Below are 25,684 nucleotides of genomic sequence, written 5' to 3' on the forward strand. Positions count from 1 at the left end.
AAGGCAGAGTACAAAGTCTGGATTCCTCACATCTCACACAGAGCAGAGCTTTCAAACACAATTGGACGCTTCCAGGTCTCAACACAGGCCAAGGAGCTGGAAAGACTTCACTCTGTAGCATCCAGGTGGGTAGGGAGGGAGGAAGGGAGCTGGAATCTAGCGTCTCTTCTTTTATTCCCTTCTCTTTCCTGGTCTTTTCTGCACAGGGATGTCGTGGCAAGAGAGTGAACAATCCTTGTAACATGTGTCTCAGCAAATACAAACGCACTTGATTCCCTTATTGCCTATAATCCCTTCTTAAATCGTGTAAAGCTATTTGCTTTTATAAATCTCTCCAGCAGTGAGCTCCCTGGGATAATTATGTGATATTTTTGTATATATACTTTTGTTTTCACAAGCCCAACTCCAGCACAAACACACCAACCCATCTCAGCCAACTCTATTCCATAACGTTCCTGCATCTTACGAATCTCTGGCAGATGCACTTGAACTGTTGCTTACATTTTAGGGAGATATTTATTTGTTCATTCTCACTTTGTTTGAAATGCAGGGAGACAGAAAGACAGAGAATGATCTTTCATTCACTGGTTCGGGACATGTGGAATTGGGAGCCTAGGACTCCATCAGCTCCCCCACACAGGTGAAGGGAACGGAGGATCTGAGCTATCATCTGCTGTGGTATACATGAGTGTGTGTGTGTGGGGGGGAGCTGGATTTAAAGCAGAAGAGCTGGAACTCGATCCAGGTTCTCCCATGTGGAATGTGAGTGCCCAAAGCAGCCGTGTGACTATCTACCTCCATCTATAACACGTTACTTCTTCAGGAAATGTAGCCATCAGAGGGAGATCTTCAGGGTGAGCCTCAGGACAACTGGTTTTTAATCACACTCTCCTTGTGAAGTTGGGGAGCAAGTTTCCAAGTCCCCACCCTCCCAGGTTCAAGCTCAGTTTCCTTATCTGTAAGTGGAGATGCTAACAATACTACCTGATGTGGTCAGAGTACTGAATAAACTACCACTATGTGAAGGTGCCTGTAACAAGGATGATGATTAAACAATGAAGGCAGGCTTTTCTTTTTTTCCCCTGGTAGCAGGAAATCACAGTTTGAACGTGACTGGAGTTCTCTATGTCTCTCATGACTTTATGGTACAGCCTTCACCTGAACAACTAGCCATCATTTTCTGTAAAACTGCTTAGCGCCAAATAAGCCTGCAGCTCTAGGCAAGGACGAGCTATGCTTAGAATCAGTTCTCTCTGCAGCATTTCAGTTTGCTTGTTTAGCCTAATTTTTGTGAATGTCTCTAGCACGCTGCCAGCTGGTCTGTCCTTCCCACGTCTAATTCACCCCTGTTAATCTGCTTGTTCAGCACATCTTCCCATCTCCTTGCTATATTTTGAGGAGTGCATGCTCTGGGAAACACATTATAAAAATATTTACTTTAACTGGTCTTGTTTGGCAAGATGGTCCAGGATCTCAGCTTGGGAGGAAAGTAGCTTAGATTACATCATTGTTGTTTATTCTGTGTTCTCTTTGCTGTGTAACCCTTGTTTACTTAGATAGCAAATACTTTTGCAGGAAGCCAAGACATAAGTTTAATAAACCTTCTGTCTTCAGGCACGCTGGCAGCCCTGATCCCCCATTGTTTTGCTCTGCTTCGCCTTTATATCTAAAACCAATGCCTCGTGTTTCTTTTCATTCTCCCTGTCAGAGGTCCAGCAGGAGGGTATCCTGAGATAGATGTGCTGAAGACTCCCAAGAGCACAATGGCTAGTCCCATAGCACCCAAGGGATGGCACCTGCTACCCAGCCTAGCACCATGGTGACCTGGGGCACCAACACCTCCTCCTCTCACCTTGAGTCTAGCAACAGCCTCCTCTGGGTCTGTCCTGGCCTGGCCTGTACACACCTACCTATTACAGCACCATGTCTAACATGCTTCTGTGACTCCATTACCCTCAAGAAGAAACACAGATTCTTTAAGAGGTAGTATATATATCAAGTTCTCACCTCGTCTTTGGTCTCTTGTGGTCAATGTCCAAGGCAGAGTAAATTTTTCATTCATTCATTCATCCATTCAAGAATGCCAGTCTAGGACCTAATGCTTGCTACACACTGTGCAGGAACCTTGGGGATTCAATGATGAGCCAAAAGTAATGTGGCTCAACTCTCCGAGAACTTTAGATCAGTGTCGGAAACAGACAGTCATATCATGCCAGTGTATGTAAAGTGATGATCCAAGGATATTGCAAGGTGAGTGGTGATGAATAGCCAATCTTGCCTGGGAACAAATAGGCTCACTGGGAAATAGAAGCTGGTAATAACTGGGCAAAGAGGGAGGTGGGGAAGCTCTCAGGCAGAGAGAGCAGCTTGTGACAGATGCTGTGGCAGGAGAACCATGTGTTTGAGGAATTCAACACACCAACAGACTTGGAATAGAGATGTCAAGGATTGGGTGCAAGGGGGTGTTGCAGAGGATGGTGGAGGAAGCAGGCATGCATGATGGGCCATGCCAGTGATCTGGGTTTATTCTAAGAGCATGGGGAGGTCCTTAGAATAAACACACAAGATAATGGCACAGTCAGAATTGTCCCTTGGAAAGATCATTGATGGGTAACAGGTGGATTTGAGAGGATAAGAAAGAAAGGGGGGAAGCGATTCCAGTGTTAAGGGGAAAAGATGTCAGTAGCTTAGATGAGATGTGACTGCAATGGAGAGCAGCAGGCATATTTGGTGGTTATTTAAGAGATTTGATCAATAGGATTTGGTGCTGTGTTGGATGGGCTATAGACAGAGCCATGAGGATGTAGACTCAAACATCAATACACCCCCCCATGACATGGTCATTACTCACCGGTGAGAGTAGCCCTGGTGGTTGGGCCAATGCTCTTGGGGATCGTCATCTCATGGTATTGTTCACCGGCCAGAGTGCTGTATACAAGCTTGTACTCCTGAACCTCAGCCTCACTGTTGTCCCATTCCAGGTCAAGGCTGGTCGCTGTACGGGCGCCAACCCGCAAGTTCTTAGGGGCATCAATCTCTAAAAGCAGACAGAAAGCCCATCATTACACATGACAATGTACACGTGTGGTACATTTTTGAACTTTGGAAAGTGTTGCGGGAGAGTCTGTGCCTCCTGACTTTCTGTCCAACATTCCAGAAGACCCTGTGGCTTTTGGTTAACACCATGGCAAATTTCTTCATGTGTTGATCACAATATACTCTTCGCTTCCCTTAGGTCCACTCATATGGTCTAATGATGTTGTAGAAGTTTTAAAAAGACCCAAATAAAATAATAAGTTTCAGCATGAAGCAAAAGGAACTCCAGGAAGGGAAACTAAGAGATGGCTCTTGAATGATTAAGAAGGATAGGACAATATCATATTTGACCACTTAGCTAAGTGAAGACCATTGGTTCCAAGCTCTCATTCCCTGCTAAGCTTGCACAGACACTGCTGAGGGTTTTACTGGTTGAAAAATAAGGCATCTATAGAGGATGTCAGCAATGGAAAGAATACGGGCTTTGGAATCAGACCTTGGTTCCATCACTAGCTCTGTCACTTGCTGTAGTGGATCCTGGATGAGTCTTTTAACTTCATTGGGCCCTAATGGCACGGCTCCAGTAGAGAGGATGCTGTCATTTCCGAGTGTTGGACACATTAGTCAATGTGTGAAGGCCATGACATGGTGCCTGGTGCTCTAGGGCAGCAGGGGGAGGAACTTTCTATCTCCTCTGTAGCTCCTGGTGATTTCAAGCAACACAGCGTTTTCCAGGCTTGCTCTCTGGGGCCCCAAGGATTCCAGTATAAATGAAGGGACTACAGCCATTGGGATCTCTTTCCCAGAACTTACAGACTTTCCGGGCTCAATTTGGCAATGACCCACTTGTACTGTAATAAGATGCAGCTCTAAAAAACTGTCACTCAAAAAGTCATCTCTCCCTACCCCGCCCCCCGCTTACCCCACTCCCATCCCCGTCACTGCTCAGTTCTTGTCTGAGGCTTGACTTCAACTTGGGATTGGACCAGCCACTTGTACTGAGAAAATTGGTTCAATTTGTAGATGCAAGGCAAGTATCCACCGATTGTTCTTCCACAAGAGAGGAATGCTGTGAGTCAAGCTTCCGCGCGGAGGCTTTGGTGAGAAGTGTTCTGTTTAGTGATGTAAAGTGGGCGATTCTTCCAGCAGATTTATGTCTCTGCAGCTTGTTTTCTCTGAGAAATGTTTCCTTATTCAAAGTGCTTTAGCTTTCACACACTGCACTCTAGTCTTTCTACTTTTTTTTTTTCCTCGAGCAGGTGGGGAGAGAGACATGGAGAGTGATAACCTGGACTCAGAGTCTCACACACAAGGAGAAGCTGGGAAGAAGCAGTGGGCTGGGCTCAGGGATGTGTGGTCAGAACTCAGCTAAGGCACATGGAGTTTAGGGTTGGGTTAAGGTTGAGCTCTGTGCCCAGCACTCTTCACAGCTAGAAAACCCAGACCTCAGAAATCTGACTGTGGGTTTTTGCTTTTCTTGATTATAGGGCATATGTTTTGTATTCATGGACTATGTTTTCTCTTAAGGGACAAGTGAGCCTGAAAGGCGTCAGTTCTAGGGATGAGGTTGGGAGGTGGTCTTTGAGCAGGGATATGGGGAAACTGTTAGCTCCCCTGGGTCTTGAAGCCTGACCTCAAGTGCAAGCAGCTCAAGGGCCCTTTTAGAGAGGAGCTGAGCAGGTCTGAGTGAGGAATCTGCCAAGCAGAGAGGGCCTGAACCACTGTGCCTTGGCTAATGCATGGTCATCTCCCAAGGGAGCCAAACCAGAGCATCTTGGACAACAGAGACTCGGGGTCTGGAGGTGTGAGCTCTGGGTGGTTTCTTTCCAAGGGCTGTGTGGTGAATGCTGCATTGCCTCCATGCTAGTGCCTCATCTGCTGGCATCTTTGAGTCTTTGGCATGTTGTGGCTTTCAGAAGGATAATGCCATTCCTGCCTTCATCTGACTTTACATGATTTTCTCCTTGGGTATGTGTCTGCTTCTATGTCCAAATGCCCCCTTTTATAAAGGCACAGTCATGCTAGATTGGGGCACATCCTCATGACCTCATATTTACTTATCCACAAAGACCCTATTTCCAAGTGAGGCCACTGAAGATAAGCCTGAAGCATTCAGGTCAAAGGGGTAGCCTCTAGTTGGCCAAGTGGCCTGGTGAGTTGGCTTGGTGCCTTGGAAGATATGCACTAAGACAGAGCCCACATGTGAGCAACGCCCCACTGCCTGGAGTGCCCCACTGGGGAGGTCTGTGTGCAGCACAATGCTACAGGCAGGGAGGGTTTGCAGATTCACCTCTGGGTCAATCCCCGGCTTTGCTGTGCTTCCATCAGAGCTCTTTCCATTTTCAGAGGCACTTTAAGATCCAGGCAAATATCCCACTCACCATGCAGAAAGCAAATCTCTGTTTTAATTGCCTATGCAATTAACGCACTCCTAGTGTCGAAGCCATCACCTGGAAAAGCACTTTGGTTAATTTGAATTTAAGCGGAGTTCTGAAATGACTGAGGGCCCTACTGCGAGGGTCTGGGTACCCTTTCATCATTCAGCTGGCACCTGCCAACCCCAGGCATTGGAGAGTCTGCCTGCAAAGCTGTGTGCCTCTCCCTAGCCCATCTTCCCCCAGTCCCTGCTGCAGCAGAGGAGAGCAGGCTGGAGGTACAGGCTGAACCTGCTTTGAAAAGACAGCCTCCTAACAGCTGCCCAGCCACCAGGCAACCGGAAACAGAGAATCACGCAGCAGCAAACTGAAACTCAGGAGGAGTTCCTGGGTGACAGAATGTAATTGTCTTGATTGGAATTATCCTGGGCCACCAGCCAATCCTGCTTCCATCTTCCCGACCCACACATCAAGCATTTGCTTTTCATCTCACTGCTGGAGAGCTATTTCTTCCTTTTTTTTTTTTTTGCCTCTTCAGACTCCTTATCAGAGTAGAGCACAAAGAAACTACTTTTCAAGCACAAACTATCTTGAAATGAAGAAAAAAACGCAGAACTCATGGCCCATGAGCAATGCCAACACTCTGAGGAAGTGGTGGTGTGTGGGTGGTTATAGGCGGGGAAAGGCAGTCCAAAAAGGGGCATTGTTGGACTTCCTTCTTAAGCTCTTCTTTGAATGTTTTTAGTTAAATGATAAGAGAAGAAATGAAGAGAGGGGCCATCATTGAGTAAAGTCCTTGCCTGTGAGGCAGGGATCCCATTGAGTGCCAGTCCGTGTCCTGGCTGCTTCCCACCCAGCTCCCTGCTAACAGCCCAGGAAATCAAATGGAGGTAGTTCAAGTGCTTGTGCTGCTGCACCAATGACCTGGCCCAACCCCAACTCGCATGACTATCTGGGGGAGTAAACCATCGGATGGACGATTTCTCTCTCTCTCCCTCTTTTCCTCCCTCCCTCCCCTCTGTAACTCAGTTCAAAATATATAAATGCATCTGTAAAAAATAAGAAAAGAGAAACGGGCAGGATTTATTTACCTTTAAAAAATTAATTTGAGAATGAGAAAGAGAGATTCCACGAGCCAGTGACTGAAGTTCAGAGTCAGGGGCTCAATCTAGGTCTCCCATGTGAGTGGCAGACACCCAGTCAACTGAATCATCAGCCTGCTCCTAGGATCTCCACTAGGTAGAAGCTGGAGTCAGGATCCAGAGCTGGGAATTGAACCCTGGCACTCTGATGTGGAATACAGGCATTTTAATCAGCATCTTAACCACTAAGCTGAATGATTGTTTCCAATTTCCTTTTTCAAGAACCACACCCAGTCTCTAGAAATTTTTAGATATGCCCAGGAGGACACCGTACTAGCCTGTTGGGATGATTAGAGTGTGTAGTGTATGGGCTGGAGAGAAAAATCAGAAATGTTCTCTTTCAGAATCAAGTCCTTGGGTTGGCATTGTGCCTATGACATTGACATATGCCATCAGTGCTGGTTCACGTCCCAACTTCTCTGCTTCTGATCCAGCTCCCTGGTAATGCACCTCGGAAAGCAGCAGAAAATAGTGCAAGGGTTTGGGGTCCCGCCACCCATTTTTGTAGACCCAGATGGAGTGCTAGGCTCCTGACTTTGCCTGGCCTGGCTCCATCTGTTGTGTCCAGTGGATAGCAGGTCTTTTGCTATCTCCTGTGCTCTCCCTAACTCTTTCAGTAAGTAAATAAATGTTGAAGAATCTAACTGTACCTCCTGCAGTTAGTCAACATTGATGGCTATTCCTTTTAAATGTGGAAGTGTTTTCCTCTATGGGTTTCTTCTGAGTGGAGGTAGTTCTGCCTTAAATCATCTGGCATAGTGGTCCATTTAGTAAAATGACTGGGCACTGCCTTCTGCTCCTCTCTTACAGATAGGCAAGGATTAGACCTGTGCTTATTTTTCATGCTCTTAAATCCTAACCTGAGTACTTTCCCAACTTCCACTACTTGGAAAGATTTTTCCAGGTCCATGGTGGCCACTGGGTTTTTCAAACACTACTGACCCTATCACAAAGCTGCAAGCTTCAATCAAGGGGGTATTTTGGGTCCCTCTGTCTTACTCAAGTTAGGATGATTGAACTTGTGATTCTTTTTCTACTTTATTCATAAAAAATGCTGCTTCTTAGGTTTTACAGACATTACCCACTTCTTTTGGCAGTTACATTTTTTGACATGTGACCTCCCCAAGGTACAGAAGCCAAGACTCAATAGAGGTTAAATCCTGAGTCCACACTTGGGCCTCATTGCTCCAGTGAGCACTCCAGGAAGCCTGTCCTTGGGATGGTGCCTGTTCTGCTTGTCCAGTAGTTTGCCAGACTGATGGACATGGGCAGAGTCAGGGGGCAAGTCATCCTGAGGCCCAGCCTTTCTGGACTGTTGGTGAAGTCCTTCAGTCTTGACAAGTGGGGAGGCAGAGTAATAAGATAGGAAGCATTTTTGTGAACACCTATGGGCTCAGACTTCATCCTAACCTTCTGCTTAGTGCTTACAGATGGCAGGTAAGACACAAGACCTCACTTGGAAGATCTGCCTCTGGTTACACACGTTGGGCTTTGTGTGTCTTCATGGTAGCACAATTATGATAGATGCGCAAAGTCATCATAGCATTTTCTGGCAAATGGCAATAAGATGTCTGAGGAAGGAATGCCTTGCCTCAATTCGCACCAAATTTCCGTTTGAACTAGCATATGGAAGTTTATGTGTTTTCAAGATACACTTATCATTTACAATGACAAGCTCGAGATCCCGCCTTCGGGGAAGGTCCTTGTGTTAGGTCCCAGGTCCATCACACAGCAGTAGGGTAAGAACCTGGTTCTCCTTCCTTCCTCCGGGTGCCTAGCTTTTCCCCTCTGCTCTGTTGTGACATTAATGAGAGGCCATGAAACTTCTCTTTCTTCTTACAGTACCTGAGAATACAGATACCCAAGCACATCATCTCCCTATGCGTATTCCTCTTGTTACAATGACACCATCAGCTGTTTGGGCCATCTCTCCCACATCCTGCTTCCCTCCTATGCCAGGCTTACCTGTTGTGAACTGGGTTGTTGTGGAATCACTTTCGTTGGTTCCTCGGACTGCACTGACTGACACCTCATACCGGGAGCCAGGCCGTAGGGCCTGCACGGAATATTGGCTCAGGGGAGGCTGTAGCCGGAAGGTGGTCTTCCCACCTTCCCCACCAACCAAGCCGTATTTCAAGAGAATGAAGTCAACTCTGGCTCGAGGTGGGGTCCACTCCACGAAGGCCACAGTGTCAGAGACATCTCGAACCAGAATCTGCGTGGGTCCATCAATAACTGGAAAAGAAGGATCAAATAGAAATAAAATGAGAAATTTTGATGAGAAATAAGTCTTTGCTATCAGTCCTCTCTTGTTCAGTCAGATGAGTCAGAGAGAGAATAAATCCAGTTTTACAGAGGACATGCAGTTTTACAAAGACATGCAGTAAAGTGATGTATCTTTCCTGAGGCTGCACAGTTTAGCAACAACTCCTTTCACCAGACTTGGGGGGATGATGAGTATAGCTCAGTCAGCCCAGCTACAGCAGCCTTATGAAAACCCCAGATACTTGCATCGCTGCTGGGGAGACCCACTGCTGAGCTGCAGTGGCCACTTGGTGCAGTGGATATAATTCCAGCTTCCTGCTCATGTACACCCTAAGAGGCAATGATGAGGATTCAAGTAGTTGGGTTCCTGTCATTCATTTGGGAAACCTGGATTGACTTTCTATTTTCTTGCTTCAGCTTGGGCTAGCTCCAACTGTTGTGAACACACGGAAAGTGAACCAGCTTATGTTCTCTTTCTCTCTCTCTCGCTCACTCTCACGCTCTCTGTCCATCTATCTCTGTCTCTCTCTCTCTCAAATAAGTTAAATAAATTAAACATAACCCTATTTTTTGAACAGCCACTTGTTCTGGCATATTCTTGAGCCAGGAGTGTGCTGCTGTTGAAGATAGCTTCTCCAGCATGTGTGCATTGAGGGGAGACCTGGACCAGCTAGTACACTTCCTGTGACATCCACCAACCACAGCTGCAGTTCCTACCTGGAGCCCTGCCCACACTAAATCAGAGGCAAAGGGGAGAAGTAAAGGAATGTAGAAGCCAAATAAAATGAGGAAGTGGTGTGTGAGAAGGGAGATCCGTGACTGTCGGCAGGACAAGCAGGTCCTCCTTTAGGATTATGCAGTACCTTGAGAAAGATGAAGCTAGCTTCCATGTTCTCACTTATTTTGTAACTATACCCTTTTGACTGAGCAGGTTGATGTTAATAGTAATAATATTTTGTGAGGATTCTGAACTGGAACTAAAGATTCTGGTCCTCGACTTGACCTGTGTTGGACAATTCACACAGAAACGGGACAAATCTGACCGAGAGAGAGAGGGAGAGGGCAAAGGAGGGTGAATGAACCAAGGGAAGGGAGCAGAAACAGAGAGAGAGCAAAAGTGAACGTCCACGAGGCAGTTCTGAAACACACAGAGGACAAGTTGGCCCCGAGGGTTCTGAGGTTCACACGCATCTCTGGATCTGGGTTTTCACGAGCCACTGATGTTCTTCAAACAAGTTTCCCCCCTTTTTTTCTGCTTCTGGTTTAAATACATGCTTCTTCTTGTTACCAGACAGATTTATGACTCATTTTTAACCATCGTTCACCAGCCAATTCCGACTCTGTCTCCAGAATGGAGTCTCTCCCTTAGGACTACCTCAGGATGACTGGGAGCCTCTCAATGTGTGCAGGCTGGGCCTTTCCCCCACCCTCATGAGTCTAGCCCAGTCCTGTTCCCAGTTAAGCAGCTCAAAGTCTTGGGTCTAGAGTTAAACTAACGTGAAAACTGCCAGACTATTTTGACGCCACCTGGTTTGTAATGGAATACAAATCTTGCTTTTCATTGCTTGAAGCAGAAGTGTGACTTTGCAGAACATATCTGTTGTTTTCTCTTTAGCTTGCCCTACTTGGTGGTTTTATTTCATTAGTGAGATGGAGGAAACAGCCTTCTAGCCACCATATAAGTCCAATGCCTGAAACACAGTGGGGAATGAATGTTGAGTCGCTGAAGGGTGTGGGATGTACCTCATTCTTATGAAAAGAAGGGGAAGCATTCAGTGAATCTGAGCTTCTTAAAAAAAAAAATAAAGGCATCAGAGAAACTCAGATGACCACATAAAGCTTTTGTCCTTCATCTCTCTAGATCTGAACAATCCTAATCATAATGGATGGACCGTATTAGAATGTGATTATGTAGCACAGAGGGCTCTAGCTGCAGGAGGTCTTGTAATTTGCATTCGCAAAATGGCCTAACTAGAAGAAGCCAGTTGGAGTGCCTGATAGGACGGGGGTTTCACAGGAGGGGACTGTGTAGGTCAGCCTTCAGCAGAAGACAACAACAGCAGACCGGGCTGGGAGCCAGCCTCAGAGTCTGCCCTTTGGTTGGTGCCTGAAAGGAATGTTCCCTTCCAATTAAGAAAGTACCTGCTTACCTTCAGTTTAGGTCCTAATATCTAAACAAATACAAATAAAATCAAACTGAATTTTGTTTGTGTTCAATATTCTCATGCTAGCCAAAATATTAACTGGGACATTTTTTTCTGTTAGAAAAAAATCTGGAAATCCTTGAGCCTATAAAACTGTATTGTAACGTAAATAAAATCGCAAATGTTAAGACATTAGATAGGAACATCAAAACATATAATAAACAGCTGAATACATGCAATAGATGAAACAGAAACACCTGGCTAGCTTTAGCACACAATTCCAGATTTTTAATTTTCGCTTTTAATCTTAAAGAATTTGTAGACCAAAGAAATTCTGCAAAACTTTGTCTAAGACGAAGGCTAGGTTGAGCTCCTTTCTCCTCACAGGCTGGCCTGGAGACCCAGGTGTATCCTGTACCAGCTATCATTGCCAACTCTACAGGTTCCAGCAGAAAGCTGCACACTGAGCTGAGCTGTGGATAAACTTCAGCTTCTGTGGCCGGAGCATCCTGCAGCAACCTTGAGGCTTTCCCTGTAGGATCCATGGAGAAAAGCAGTGATTTTAAAGGCTTTTCTTGAGCGAAACTTCCTTTTAAAGAATATAATCTGGACCCGGCACGGTGGCTTAGTGACTAAAGTTATTGCCTTGAATGTGCTGGAATCCTATATGGGTGCCGGTTCTAATCCTGGCAGTTCTACTTCCCATCCAGTTCCCTGCTTGTGGCCTGGGAAAGCAGTCGAGGACGGCCCAAAGCCTTGGGACTCTGCACCCGTGTGGGAGACCTGAAGGAAGTTCCTGGCTCCTGGCTTTGGATCGGCACGCACTGGCCGTTGTGGTCACTTGGGGAGTGAATCATCAGACAGAAGATCTTCCTCTCTATCTCTCCTCCTCTCTGTATAGCTGACTTCCCAATAAAAATAAATAAATCTTTTTTAAAAAACCAATATAGTCTACATTGTGACATAGGTCAAAGTGGGCTGCTTTGGGTTGCAGGTACAGGAGAAGGGCTACTGAGAGGACAGATCACCCAGTCCCCACCATGGAGTCCAGTGTACTAATGGAAGCCACAGGAGTCTTCAGTCAATGTTTTTCAGACTGAGCTTAAAGCCTTAGTACCTGATGATGTTTTAGCTTAGATCTAAGCAATAAAGAATAAATCTATAAATCTGTCCTCATGACAGAGGGTTGTCAGTCCCTTTCCTGGCCAGTTAAACCTTTTGTCCTGGACATAAGACAGGCTTTCTAGAGTGTTAATATCTGTTCTTGAAAAAATAAATCGTCACCAATGTTTACTTATCTCAATTCTTTTAACAATGGGAAGTTATTTGCATCTCAGCTCTTTCATCAAGAAGGTGAGAACCCCAAAATAACACCAGGTTCTATTCTCGGCGAGGATACGCACACAGGCATCACATTTGCTCATTAATAGCATGGGAGCTGGACATCCTTAATTTGCTAAGGAAATAAGGCAAAAATAAGACCCAGCTAAGAATGAGTTCTGACAACGTAATATCTTGATTGAGATGAACTATGAGGATAAAATAATGATCAACTACCCCTCACTGTGAACAATGACCCAACCCATACCTACTGAATTGAATAATTTGTCAGTTCTGCCTTTATGTCCAAGTATGAGTTTTGGCACATGCATGGAACTGCCAAGTGCTAAGCACCCTCTGGTACAGTGCTAATCACGCTGTGTGCTTCATCCAACAAAGTCAGACACTGAAATGCTCATCACCATAAAGCGATTTGAAGCTGAGAATATTTAGCTGACTTTCTCCTAAGTTCACAAGGAAAACACAGGAGTTTTTTTTGGCTGATTCTAAACTCTATGGCATTGGAGCTTTGAGAAGTGAGGACTTTTAATAAACAACATTGGAGAAAACATATAGGAAATATTAATAAAGTCTGTTATCCATAGAACTCTCTGCTAGACTTCTGGGTTTGCCAGAATGTGCAATAAAGACTACAACCAGTTAAGCATCTAAGCAGTTTTGTCTCCAGGCACCGACATCATCTTAGCTCTAAGAGGAGTCTAGCACCTCTTTAACTTCTCCATGACTTGGGTGATTCTGTTTTTCCTTTTCTGAGCGACCTAAAGGAGGACATCAGGAGAAGGCTGGAGGCACTCACCAGTGGAGACGCTGGCCGAAGTTGGGGGGCTCCGAACTTGCTCTTTCAAAGCCACCACATTGACAATGTATTCCTCCCCAGGTTTTAATCCTGTCTGATTAAAGGAGGTAACATCACTGGGGAGCTGAGCGATCACTCCTCCTTCATTGTTCTGCAAAGTGGGGACAGGCAGAGAAAGCCAGAGAAAAACATTACTGGGAGAGAAAGCTGATGAGAGTAAAAAAAAAAAAAATGGTGGGACACTGATTGTAAATTGGGGGTTAAAAGTGGGGGCTACATCCATTGCCTTCATGCTAACAGCTGAGGGTCTAGTACTGGGAACAACTCCTGGCAGGTTCGTAGAAAATGGCACCATTCTGTGAGGAACTGGTAAATGGAGAACCCAGTTTCAAGAACATTTCTTTGGCTTCTACTGAGTTTATTGTTAGCCAATGAAACTTGGTCTTGAGATGGCACAGACGGACTCTTGTTGGGGATCACATGCTTGATGGTTATGGCTCACAGCCACCACTTTGGAGGCATTTATTGTAATGAGTGTGCCCTTGGCTACTTGGGGGAGTATGGCGCATTCCAGACCAAGGCGTTCCTGGTAGTTGTTTTATTTTGCTGTATTTTTGAGCCAGAGCTGTTTTGTCATACCTAGCATTCTTTACGATGTTACTTTGGGCGTAAATCTGTCAATGTTTTGCTTCCTTTTCTTTAATAAGAGTTAACATTCAGTGACACAACCATGAAGAGAAGCATGGAACAAAGAGTAACATAAAGGAGAGTGGAGGAAGGTAATCAGTGGAATAAAGAATGAGAAGAGCAAGTGGGTATTGAGTCGAGGATTTATTATCTAACCATTTTTCTATCTGTCTATCCATCTGCCTGTCTGCCTCTATCTCTCAATCATACATTATTTTGTCTTTGGAAACAGAATAGAGAGCCCTTCCTATGACAATTCCTTTCTCAATTCCTCAGTCTCTATTTATGTCATACAGAAGGCCCTATATTAATTTATAGCCACACTCTTACAAACCAGCGTTACAGATGGCTTTAACCTGCCATCCAGTGGCTTCAATCTGCCAATCACAATTGTGCCGCGTAACCGTGTCTTTGATCTTGGCACGCCCTGGCCAGCCTGCCTAGCTCTTAATTAGTGTTCTACATATTGGATGCAAAGCATCAGAACCTGAATATTTCTTTCCGTTTCAGTAGGACGGTGACAGGATTCTTTCTGCTCTGTGATAACCTCAGTAGCATGCCACATTGTATTGGCCATTTAGCTTAGATTAGGATATAATAAAATGTTTATATAGAAAGTCTATTTAGATGTATTTAGCTTTTGCCACAGAAGAGAGTATGGGGTTCAGCTTTAGTGGACAGAGCCCTGGAACAGCATATGAGGAGACACATGTGTTTGTCTGAAATCTGTCACCAGTCAGCTATCAATGCTGTGTCTCAGTCTCAAAAACTAAACTAAAGTGAGGGATTACACTTTTTGAACTTGAAGAACTTTTGTAACCATAACAGTCCATGGTCCTAGGAATTTTGATATAAAGGAATGGTGAAATCACATTCTGGTTAGCCAAAAAGTGTGTCTCTTATCATTAAATCTGATAAAGGAAGACAGAGGAAGAGTATGATAGAAACTTTTACTCTCATGAATGTTACCATTAGGGAGAACAATAGGACGGTCAACGAAGTGTAGAAACCTAGAATTGGGCAGATGCTGCTGAAAATTTAAGAAAGTTAGTCTTAGGAATAATAAAATAAAATATGGTGTTGAAGAGTAGAAAGTAATCTTAACCCCAGCTATAGTAACTGCCTAGGTTGCCTTGTATCTTGTACCTATTGGCTGTTAGCAGAAAAGCAGCCAATAGCTGGTGGGCACTTTGGGCCTGGTTAATGCCAAATTTGTGTTAATTGTACTAGTGTGTCAGATAACTGCCTATTCTATGTCTTCTTTAAAAGACATGTGGGGGAGGTGGGAGATGCCAGGCTGGGAAATGCCCCTGCAGCCCCCAAACGGGGAAGGGGCCTGTAGATTCCTTGTGGAAGGGGATTTGGGTTACATATTAGAGTTGGAGCAGCTGAGGGCATGTTTGACAGGAGAGGAATGACTATGGAGACTTCCATGGATCAGACCACTGCACTTGCAGGTAGGCAAGGGAGCTGAGACAGAGTGGTTTAGAGTGGAGGAAACCAAAGGGCATGTCTGGGTCAGGGCAAGACACTAACACAGCTCACCTAGCCAATCTGGTCTGTCCCTAAACCCAGCCCATGAGTGCCAACAGGTGCTGTATGTGGGCTAGGTCTGGGGACGGACCAGACTGGGCTAGGCTCTAGCAGTGCTGGCATTCACGAGAGCTAGAATGGGTGTAGACAGGCCAGGTAAGGCTACAGCACTTGTCAGTTCATATGAGAGCACAGTCTGGCATTGGACCAGTTTGGCTAGGCTGTAGCACACACTGACAGAAGCCAGAATGGGTACAGGTCAGTTGGGCTAAGCTATAACCTGCCAGTGAGTGCCAGAATTGGGAGCGGGTCATGTCAGGGCCACAGCACTGCGATGGAATGACCCTGGTAGGGGAACTTGGGGGACCCCTATGCTTGAATGCAGCTGCCACTGGTAAGCATGAAAGACAAGTCTAGACTGCAGCACCCATTTGCATATGTATGAGCTGGGTCTGGGGGTGGTCTGGGATGGGACAATTCACAGCACATACTTGTACCAGTGGGAGCTAGGAAGGGGTACAGACCAGGTTGACTGCAACACCCAGTTCACTTGAGGGTTCAGGGTTGTCTAGGTTGGAATAGACTGCTGTACCCATTGGTGAGAGCTGAGACTAGGGACAGGCTGGGTTAAGTCAGTCTGAGCCAGGCTTTGGCATCTACTGGAGAGTGCTGAGATTGGGGGAGGGCCATCTCAGACTTAGCCGCAGTAACCTCTGGCAAGAGCAAGATCCAGGATGGAAGTGGGTCTGGGAGAGAAATTTTAGGGACTCCCTTGCTGGGATGCTATTTCCACTGGTGAGAATGAGAGCTGGGATTGGGGATGTGTTGGTACTGGGATGGCCCAGAATGGGCTAGGTTCTTCCTGCTGGCACTGATGATCACTAGAATGGGTGCAAGCCAGATTGGCTAGCCCACAGCACCTGTTGGCAAGTGTCAATACTGAGGGTGAGTCATGTCAAGCTGGACTACGGTACCCACCCTGGCAGACACAAGATCTGGGACTTGGAACGGATCTAGAAGGGAAAACAGTGGGCACTTTCCTTCTGGGCTTCACTCCCACTGGTGGGTAGGCCAGGCTGCTCAAGGCAGAGGTCCCCGTAGGCATACATGTGTATCAGGTGGGACAGACTGAGCTAAGATGCAGCACCCATGAGTTGCACGAGAGCCAGATGGGATACGGGATGAACTGGGCTAGGTTGCAACACATGCTGGCACACACAAAAACCAGGGCTGGGGGAGGTCTTCTGGGTGGTTTTGGGGGTTGTCCTAACTAAGCCGTGGCAACTGCTGGTGTGTGTGAAGACCAGGTCTATGGCAGGCTGGGCTGGGCTGGGCTGCAGTATGCATCAGTTCATGAGAGATGCGGCTATGGTAAAACTGACCAGGCAGCTGCATCCACCAGTATTTGCATTGGCTGGTGCAGATGACAGACTGTACATGACCCTGCACTGGCTGGCACACCCAAGTCAAGCCTGAGGTCACCCCAGTTGAGGTTTCTTGGGGGACTCCCCAACTAGATGGCTGGACTCAAACTTTGGCTGGAGGGGAAATCACAATATATGTGGTCCAACTTTGGAATGCATGTATCAGGACTGGGCCTCTTCAGTTGCTGATGCCTGTGCTGTAGACAGCAGGCCCAGATGCAGATAGAGACATGACAGCAGGCTCATCCAGGTCTGTAAATGATGGTGTCTTGTCAGAGGGTGGAAGGCAGAACAGGTTGGATCATTGCCCTGGCCAAGCTTTGCAGCATGTTCCCAGGTCTGTGGATGCACTAAGGTGGATTTGCTCAGCCAACAGACTTTGGAAAGAGTTTCTCAACCCTCATGCAATGAAGCCAATGACATCTCAGAACTATCAAAACCACTCAAGTAACACCCTTGGAACATTCTTCCACACATTGGGTTCTCTGAGGTGTCATCAAATGATTGTCCCATAAACCCGGGTGCTGATGTAGTTTGACCTCCTGTGTGGACACAGGAGAAAAGGAAACATTTGTCCCACTCATTTTTCTCTATACCTCAACCCTCCTGTAACCAGAGATCCACCTGTGTGTATAACCCTCTCAACTATGTAAACAATATTAAAAATAAAATAAAATTTTAAAAAGCTTTAAAAAGAAGGGAATTTTAAGACTTCTGTACTCACAGACTAACAATGTAATTTGTTCAACAAAAATGTTGCTTAATTAATAGATTATAAATTTGTTATGAATATTTCAATAAAGCCAAGACCCTTCAGTGATTGCAGCCATGCACCTTGTACAGAATAAAGCATAGCAACTATGCCACTGATTCTTGGTGTATTTAATAGTTAAAAATAATAGACTTTAGAAGAGTATATATATATATATTTAAAGGTATAATATGTGATATTTTGATACATGTACACATTGTGTAATGTTCAATAAGTGTGCATATATATACACACACATGTAGCACTAGATATATGTGTGTCTACACCTATATGTCCTTAACCTTTAATATTTTTATGGTGAAAACATTCAAAATCTGATCTTTTAGTTTTCTTTTAAATATACAAATATATAGCATAATAACATCTACAGTCCAGTTACCATGCAGTAGAATCAGAACCTCTTACTCCCACCTAGATAATAACTTCATGTTTGTTACTCAACTTTTTCTCCCTTCCCACTTCACTTCCAAGGCTCTGGTAACTGTTACTGTATTTTACCAGTTGGTTTTTCTGTTGTTCTAGAGAAAGGCTCTGACTTTTTCATCCTTACTGAAATCATGGCTCTCCAAAACGTTAGAGCTATCAGAGCAAAAGCAATGGCTTCCCCTGCCTCCCATCGTCTAGCGCCAGGGTGCTGAGGCTGGCATCACTCTTGCTAGGCCTTATGCCTCTGGTAAAGGTACGTTTTATGACCCAGACGTCTACAGAATGTCCTTGGTATTTCTAGGGCTTGGAGAATGGTAAGTGGGAGTGTGTGACTTGCTGTCCAGTTTGCCACAGGAAGGTAAGGGAGGCCACATAAGGCTGCGTCACAGTCTGGCAGGTGTTACCTTTGGAATGAAGCTGATCTCCCACCCATCGAAAGAGAAGGAGAAGGGCTCCCACTGCACCTCCACGGTGGTCTCTGTGATGGTCTTGAATTGTAGCCCTTGAGGAGTGGAGAGATCTGGAACACAGCAATGTGGTCGATAATGTCATTGCTGTCCCTGGCAGGCACAGCTTTGTCTTGTGACTTTACTCCACTCAATGAGCGTGGTAACTGGTCGTGGGCAAACCCAACTTCACTATGAACACAAAGAGGCCTAGGTCCAGGATCAGCCCACTCCATGGTGTTCCTGATGAGCAGTGTTGGTGGAACACATGAATAAATGCCACGGACACAATCTAAAGACCAGTAACTTTTCTGTTTACATAGTAGGCTGATGTTAAAGCATGAAAGTCATACTTCTCTTTCATCGCTAAAAGTAGTAAATGTCAACATTGGACAGAATGCCTTTTTCAGAGCATTTTAACTGTCCTTGAAATCTTAGCAGGATTCCTGGGAGGTGGATAGAATGATGTCATTGCTCCCAATTCACGCGTAAGAACATGGAGGCACAGAGAAACGTAGTTAAAATGTAGAGCAAGCCAACCTCAGGATGAAGACAGGATGCCTTCCTTGATCTTCTCATGTGCCTGAGAATATTCTGCTTAGCTCAAATCACTAAATTCAGGATGGTTTGAAAGCTCTTCTTCATGTATGCAAGTGAAAAGAAAGTGTTAACAAAGAACGAAGGAGACACTAGGGATTTTGTTCCTTTTTTACTGTCTCTTGCAGTTTGTTCATTATTTCTCTCTTCTCTTCCTCACTCACCCTTTACTCTCTTAGGGTTTCTTCTCCTATTCTAATCTGCCTTTCTTTCCCAGTCCTTCCCCAGCCACACACACACATACACATGCACAGGTTTAGTGAGATGGAGTATGCTTGTCCTGATGGAGCTCCAATCACCAGCCCTGAAATATGACAACACAACTTTTCTCCATTCTCCAGGGAGCCTGCTCCTATTTCAGCTTTGTCTCTCATGGATTATTCCCTTTAGAAAACAGATAGATTCTCATTCTCCCTGTTGGTAAGTTTTCTCGTGTTTTCTGGTTGAAAGAGAGGGTTGATTCTGAACCCACCTGCTTGAAAGCATGTCAGGTGAGTTGACATGATTTTGTCCTTGTCACCTGGGAGCTTGCCTGAGGGGATGCCCTGGTTTGGCATAACAAACAGCCTTGGAGATGTAAACCTCATTGCTGTGTGTGTGCAGCACAGAGGAAGTGCCTGGAAGAGGTGCTGGGAACTTAGGGTGATGACTCATCTCCATGCAAGGTGGAGAAGCAGCAGATGGAGACGGCCTCTCCACACAATCATGGTAGACATTTAAAACTAAGTTTTAGAGCCAGAGGGATTAAAATACAAGGCAGCGATATTTATAACCATATTACTAGGCAACATTCAAAGGGGATCCCCTTAGTTAAACAGGGCTTATGCCACCCAGAAAACAAAAGGACAAGGAGACTTCTTAAATTGAGACCTATCTGGATACTCTCAATAAAGCAGTTCAAGTCTTCCACGAAGCCCTCAAGGACGAATCTTTCTAGGGGTCTATTTGCCTGAACTTTCTCAGCATGTGTTACCCGAAAAGCACCCTGATATGTGAGACTTACATAAAGTAATTTCAGATCTCCTATGCCTTTTCAGGTGAGAAGTTGATGTGCTGACCCGGGGGCTTTCTAGACGTTGAGGAGCTTACGCGTTCATAATCACTTCTTGTTTCAGTCTCTTAAGACTGCCACCCATGCCTCGCTTTTTTGAAGATATTCTTACTTCCCATAATTTAATCAGAAACAATCCCATTACCTTGATACATTCCAAAGATCTCTCACATAGGGCCCACAAGTATTTGTGTGTCTGAGGATTCTGAAACAGATTTGGGTATCCAAGTTACTGGAATATTTGTCACCTGAATTCCTCCCTTTGGCTTTTGAGAGTTCAAAGTAACACTTCAATTTGTTACTGTTAAATTTGTTAATGTAACAAATTTAAGAATCTAGAGGTGCATACACAAAGAAAAGTACACTTTCTGTTTAATGTCATCAGTGATAATTGCTATGCCATCTTATATTTTTCTATACTTAAAAAACATAACAATATACATACATATAGGAGTTTAATTTCCTGGTTGTAAGTAAAAAAGAGAAGTTTGATTTCTCATGGGAAGCAGCTCACTTGCTGTCTCTCTTCCTACTGAGTTTCTTTAAACTATCATCTAGAGCCTTAAGTTTTACAATTGAAATGAACTATTGAGATATTCTAAGTAAAATACTGTGGTGAAATGATGCCACCTCTATGTGAGGAGAAGTGGATATTACCAGCTATGGTTTTAAATTATTCTTTACTGTCTGTAACATACCACTTAGCACTGGCTTATTTTGAATCCTATTTCCAAATTCTTGGTTTTTAATCCCTTCCTAGATTCGAAGTCTGTGTAAGTCTCATACTTCATTTGACTTTTAATCAAAGTCTAGCTTAAAACAAGTAGGTGCTCAATAATTAAAGTATTTTTGTCCTTTTTGTTCTATAATTCATTGAAGCTGCCTGAATCTGGAAACTGTCTTCATTGGAAGTGCCTTTTGAATACTGTACGTTGCTTAAGTGGGTCACATCTATAGCCTTCAACAGCCATCACTATTGCAGGCATCCCTGAAGAATTAAGAAAAGACACTACAACCATGAATGTCCATGAACTCATGTAGGAAAAAATAAAAATGGAGCAGGACAGGGGAATGGTACGTACGAGTGGCCACCTTGGCAGTGATGGGAAGGCTGAGGATGTTGCTAATGACAGCGTAGACGCTGATGTTGTAGGTGAGACCTGGCTCCAGCTCGGCGATGGTGACACCGCTCCAATCTCCAGGCACCCGCTGCTGGAGCTGGAGGCCCCCCAGGGCCATCGGCTGGTAAGAGATCACATATTCCGTCACTGCCATCGGCCCGTCCCATTCCAGCTCAATGGACCTGTCGCTGATACCAGCCACTCGCAAGTCCTCTGGAGGGGCAACTACCGGGAGGCAATACAGACAGCGTGAGCTCAGAGGATTGCCTTCCCCATCCTGGACTCAACGTTCTTCTCAGTTCAACACCCCATGCTATTGGCCCCGTGCCCTGTCTGTCTGTGCCTCAGGCCTGGAACTCCTGTTGGAGGCAGGCTCTCAGCTTTCCGTGCACCGTACCCCAATCTCTACAGGATTTTGAGTTGCTGGGGTACCAGAAACAGTGCCTATGGGCTAATGAAAGTTGATTGTCAAATTCCCAAGAATCTGGCAAGACCGCTGTTAAATACAGTCATTATCAAGGATTACATTTCATATAAATTCACGGTTAATCAGATTATATAAACAAAAAGGTAATAGAGATTTGCCACTTTCAAATTGACTCTACATTTTACTATTCTTTATGCCCCTAAGGTTATTTGCATGTATTGTTAGCTTTCTGGTGGAAATACCACATAATACTATTCTACTACACGTCTCCTACTGGTTCCACGATTAGTGACATCATGCTGGCAATTTGAAATTGACTGCAGAGACTTTTTACATTATGGAAATTGGCAAATGTTACAAATCTGGGGTTTTGGTATATATTTTTCCCTTTAGAGAGCCAACTGTCACACATTTCATAGAATACCACTGACCAAATATTTTGGTAGTTCAGTAAGTTACTCTCATTAGATCACCTTGAGAGCCAATATCTGATTTGGCAAGTAAAGTAAAGACTCATTGTTGGTTATCTTGCAAAGTTTAAGAAGCCAAAACAGTAAGCTTTGTATATCATGACCAGTGAAGGCACCCAACAGCACTTTTACACGGCAACCACTAAACTTTCAAAAGAAAGAGAACTTGTGTAAAACTACTTTTTATTAGCCTTGATTTTGAAGATGATGATAAACACTCTTGAGAGTGGTTTTCTCTCTTCTATGACTTAAATGCTGCTCAAAGTTGCAAAGCTGCTAGAGGTTAAACCACACTGAAATATCCATTCATGTGTGATTCACTTGGGAAATGAAGATTCCAGGGGTGTGGAATTAAATAATTGAGCCCTCAAGAGCAATTAGGAAGCTTTGTACAGTGTATGTAGAATCAGTCCTGCTCAGATATAAATTCAAGAAGCTGACCAACATTTAAATGGTCAGAATTAGCTTACAAATTTGTGTGAGGGTACTTCTGACAGTTTTTAGAAAATGAAGTTAAAAGGTAAGACCATTTTGGTGCCTGAAAATGTTCAAATCCATGCAGTTTTTTTCATAATGCACTCATCCGTGAGCTTTATGAAAACTCCTCAGGTGCATAGATTTCAAAGATTTTTGCACCAGAATAAACTTGTCTTTTAATGATGTTTTGCAAACAGTTTTTGAAGTACCCTTGTATGTAGTGGAGATATTGATTGATTTAAAAATTGGCAATGGTTTTGAATTTCTCGCTGAGTAATCCCACTCCTTAGCATTCTAACTGAGGGGGCTGGGACAGGGGTCAGCTGCTTTGCATTGGACCGTATGGTAGAGGGTGTCTGATTTCTGGGACTCACAGATGAACCTTAAAATCCTTGGCAAAGGAAGAAATGGAGGTCTTCTTAGTGATCCAGACTCAGGGACAGAAATGAACAGTTCGTATTTGCAGTGCTAGACATTTGCTTTGCTTTTGCCCCAAACAATTCATTGTGTGAAACAGCTTGCTCTGATTGAAGGTGACAAATGATGAACAAAATCAACAATTAAAAGTTGATTTTTTAAAATAATAAAATTGAATAATTGTCAGAAAAATATAAGTAATTAAATCTCAAATGATGCTCTCCAAGTAATTCTGATTTTATCCAAACTTTGATCTGTGCTACAAATCTAGGACAGCCTGTAAAATGTGTATAGGATTACTCCTTGACCAGGCAAGAAGAGATGACCTACAGGATCTGTCAGTATTTTACATGTGTACACTAAGTATTATTCACCAGAGACACTGCGAAGCACTTTTACACGGATCATCTCATTTCAACCTCCCACTAACACTGTAGGATGAGTGTTACTGCTAGCCCTATTTTACAGATGGGGAAACTGGAGATCAGAGAAAACATAGAAACCAGGTAAAGAGAGTCTGATTCCTCTTGTGTCCAATGTACAAAGCCACTGTGTAATTACATAGCCCTTCACAGTCTACCTAACATGCTTGATACACCACCCAACTGGACATCATAAAATCCTTTAGTAACATCCCTATTACATAGTTAAGGTAGACCTATTTATCTCAAAATCACCAATGAGGAATCTGAGGCCCAAGTGAAGAGCTGTGTTGAAAGTCAAAGAGTTCGGTCCCAGAAGAACCGATTCTCAAACTTCAATCTCCCAGGTGCGGCATCTCATCCTTACCACTGGTACAGAGGATGGAGACTGCCCGATGTCTCCTTTCATTTGTACAAACAACATCTTCAAGTAGGCCGTATTAGGAATAATCACAAGGTGTGAGCTCTAAACTGGTGCTTATCCTAGAGGGAACGTCAATCACTTGTGATTCAACATGCTGCTTCCAGTTTTCCACTAATTCTAGGTTTCCTAGGCAGGACTTTCTTATCAGACAGATGGAAACAGCTATTTTAAATTTCAGATCAAGTCACCAACAACTTGTAGGGCACTTGGAATAAGCCAATGTATCTCTTCTTGGTTCCTTCTTTTGGGAAATGAAGCTAATAATAACAATGGAAAGAGATCCAAGGACTTGCAAACACAACTTCCTTTCTGTCTTGGGACCTTGACTTGAGGCCCAAGGCTGGTGGTGGTACTGCCTTTAGTTCTGACTGGGAGAGCAGTCCTCAGTCACTCATGGTGGAAAGACGCAGTAGCCATGGCTCTGTGGAGGACAGAGCTGCCATCTCCCCCGGGGAATTAGGAGTAGCTATATGTTCTGGGTATGTAAAACAAGACATAACAAAGCCTTGGGCCTTGATTTAGTGAACTTACGGTGGATGCAAGCTGCTTCGGGTTCTTTTCTTTGGGGACTAGGGAACTTCTTTTCTGTGGGAACCTCCTTTCTGTCAGACTCGGGGAGGAACAGATCACTAGAAACCAATGAACTGTGGCTCATGACATCAGGGCTTCCTGTGTGTATGGACGAGTGCTGCTCGTCTTGCTCTAGTCTTGCACCCTATGTGCTGAGAGCAATTGGATTGTGTCCATGATGAATATGTGAGCAGGTGATTTTGGGCGCCAAATGTTGAGTTGGCTGCAGTCCTGGCAGACTGCTGTTGCTAAATCCCTACAAGTCTGCCTGAGGTCTAGGGAAATGGCTTCCTGGGTTGTTTCCGGCCCTGCTCTTGTGCTTCCTTGGTCCTGCTGACTCTAAGGCAGTTTGGGTCAGCTCCACATTGGGGACAGCTGTGGACACATGGTGGTGTGCACTCCACGATTCCAACACTTCATTCTGAATCATTTGATATAGTTGGGCCTTCATAGCAAAAGGCTCCTTCTTTGGGTTTAATTTTATTTTCCAATTCTGTTCTACTTAGCATCTCAGAGAAGATTAAAGAGTGCTAGAAGTTGGTAGGACACCAGGGTTCTCTTTTTTACTCCGCCATTAATGAGCTGTCTCGTTCTGAGAACAAATCTTTCTGAACTGATTTTTGAATTTGTGAAGTGAGAAGCCTGGAGTAGCTTCTTTTTAAGGCCTGCTTTAAGTTCTCATATGCATGATTTTTTGTGTGCCATTACCTTTATAGAGGCAGAAAACAGAGGCAGGAAGCTTGAAATTTTACCCCCTAGCACAAAAGAGCAAAGACTAAAGCTAAGAGTCAAACATGATGGTGTTTGCTGACACTGTTCAATGGTGTTCCCACTGTGAGGACTGGGGGCCACAGAATGAAATCCACACGATGAGCAAGTATTTTCCATGCCCCTACAAAAGGGGAAATGCATTTTATGGCTCTCCATGTTTTCATCTTTCTAGCCCTTTTCTCGTTCCCTCACTCCTGGGGCCACGGGGGCAGCAGCACTGCTGTCACAGGTACACCTGGCAAGAAATGCCCAACAGTGGGCACAGTCACCTCTCCTACAGCTTTTCCACAAACAGCAAACAGCACAGCACTTTAGTTAATGGCCTAGATACTTCTCTGGGAGAGATCTGTGGCACTTGGTTTAAAAGGCAGACGTTAAGAGAGGTACCTCCTGCCAGGAGTGGTGACTCCAAGGTTGCTATAGTAACAGATGGAAATTAAGCACTTGCCCTCCATCACATGCTCTGTGAACCTGGGAAATCATTGCTCCTGGCCTACAGAATCCTCTTCCTCAAGGAGACTGAGATGACACGTCTGAGATCACCTGTGCA

At 44.6% G+C, this 25,684-nt stretch overlaps 1 protein-coding gene across 2 annotated transcripts in view; it reads right to left on the reverse strand.

The window, feature by feature from the left end:
- TNR (tenascin R) overlaps positions 1-25,684 on the reverse strand; it is a 75,556-nt gene that overhangs the window by 44,517 nt on the left and 5,355 nt on the right. Inside the window, exons 3-7 of one of the 2 annotated variants that reach the window (XM_004596276.2) lie at positions 21,118-21,381; positions 18,346-18,461; positions 13,100-13,250; positions 8,519-8,788; positions 2,852-3,037 (exon numbers count right to left, since the gene is read on the reverse strand). In XM_004596276.2, the coding sequence (XP_004596333.2) occupies positions 2,852-3,037; positions 8,519-8,788; positions 13,100-13,250; positions 18,346-18,461; positions 21,118-21,381 (987 nt within the window). The remainder of the gene's footprint in view (positions 1-2,851; positions 3,038-8,518; positions 8,789-13,099; positions 13,251-18,345; positions 18,462-21,117; positions 21,382-25,684) is intronic. The other variant, XM_036497638.2, reaches the window with a different exon arrangement.

This window comes from Ochotona princeps, chromosome 2, assembly GCF_030435755.1.
Source record: "Ochotona princeps isolate mOchPri1 chromosome 2, mOchPri1.hap1, whole genome shotgun sequence".
NCBI classification, from domain to species: Eukaryota; Metazoa; Chordata; class Mammalia; order Lagomorpha; family Ochotonidae; genus Ochotona; species Ochotona princeps.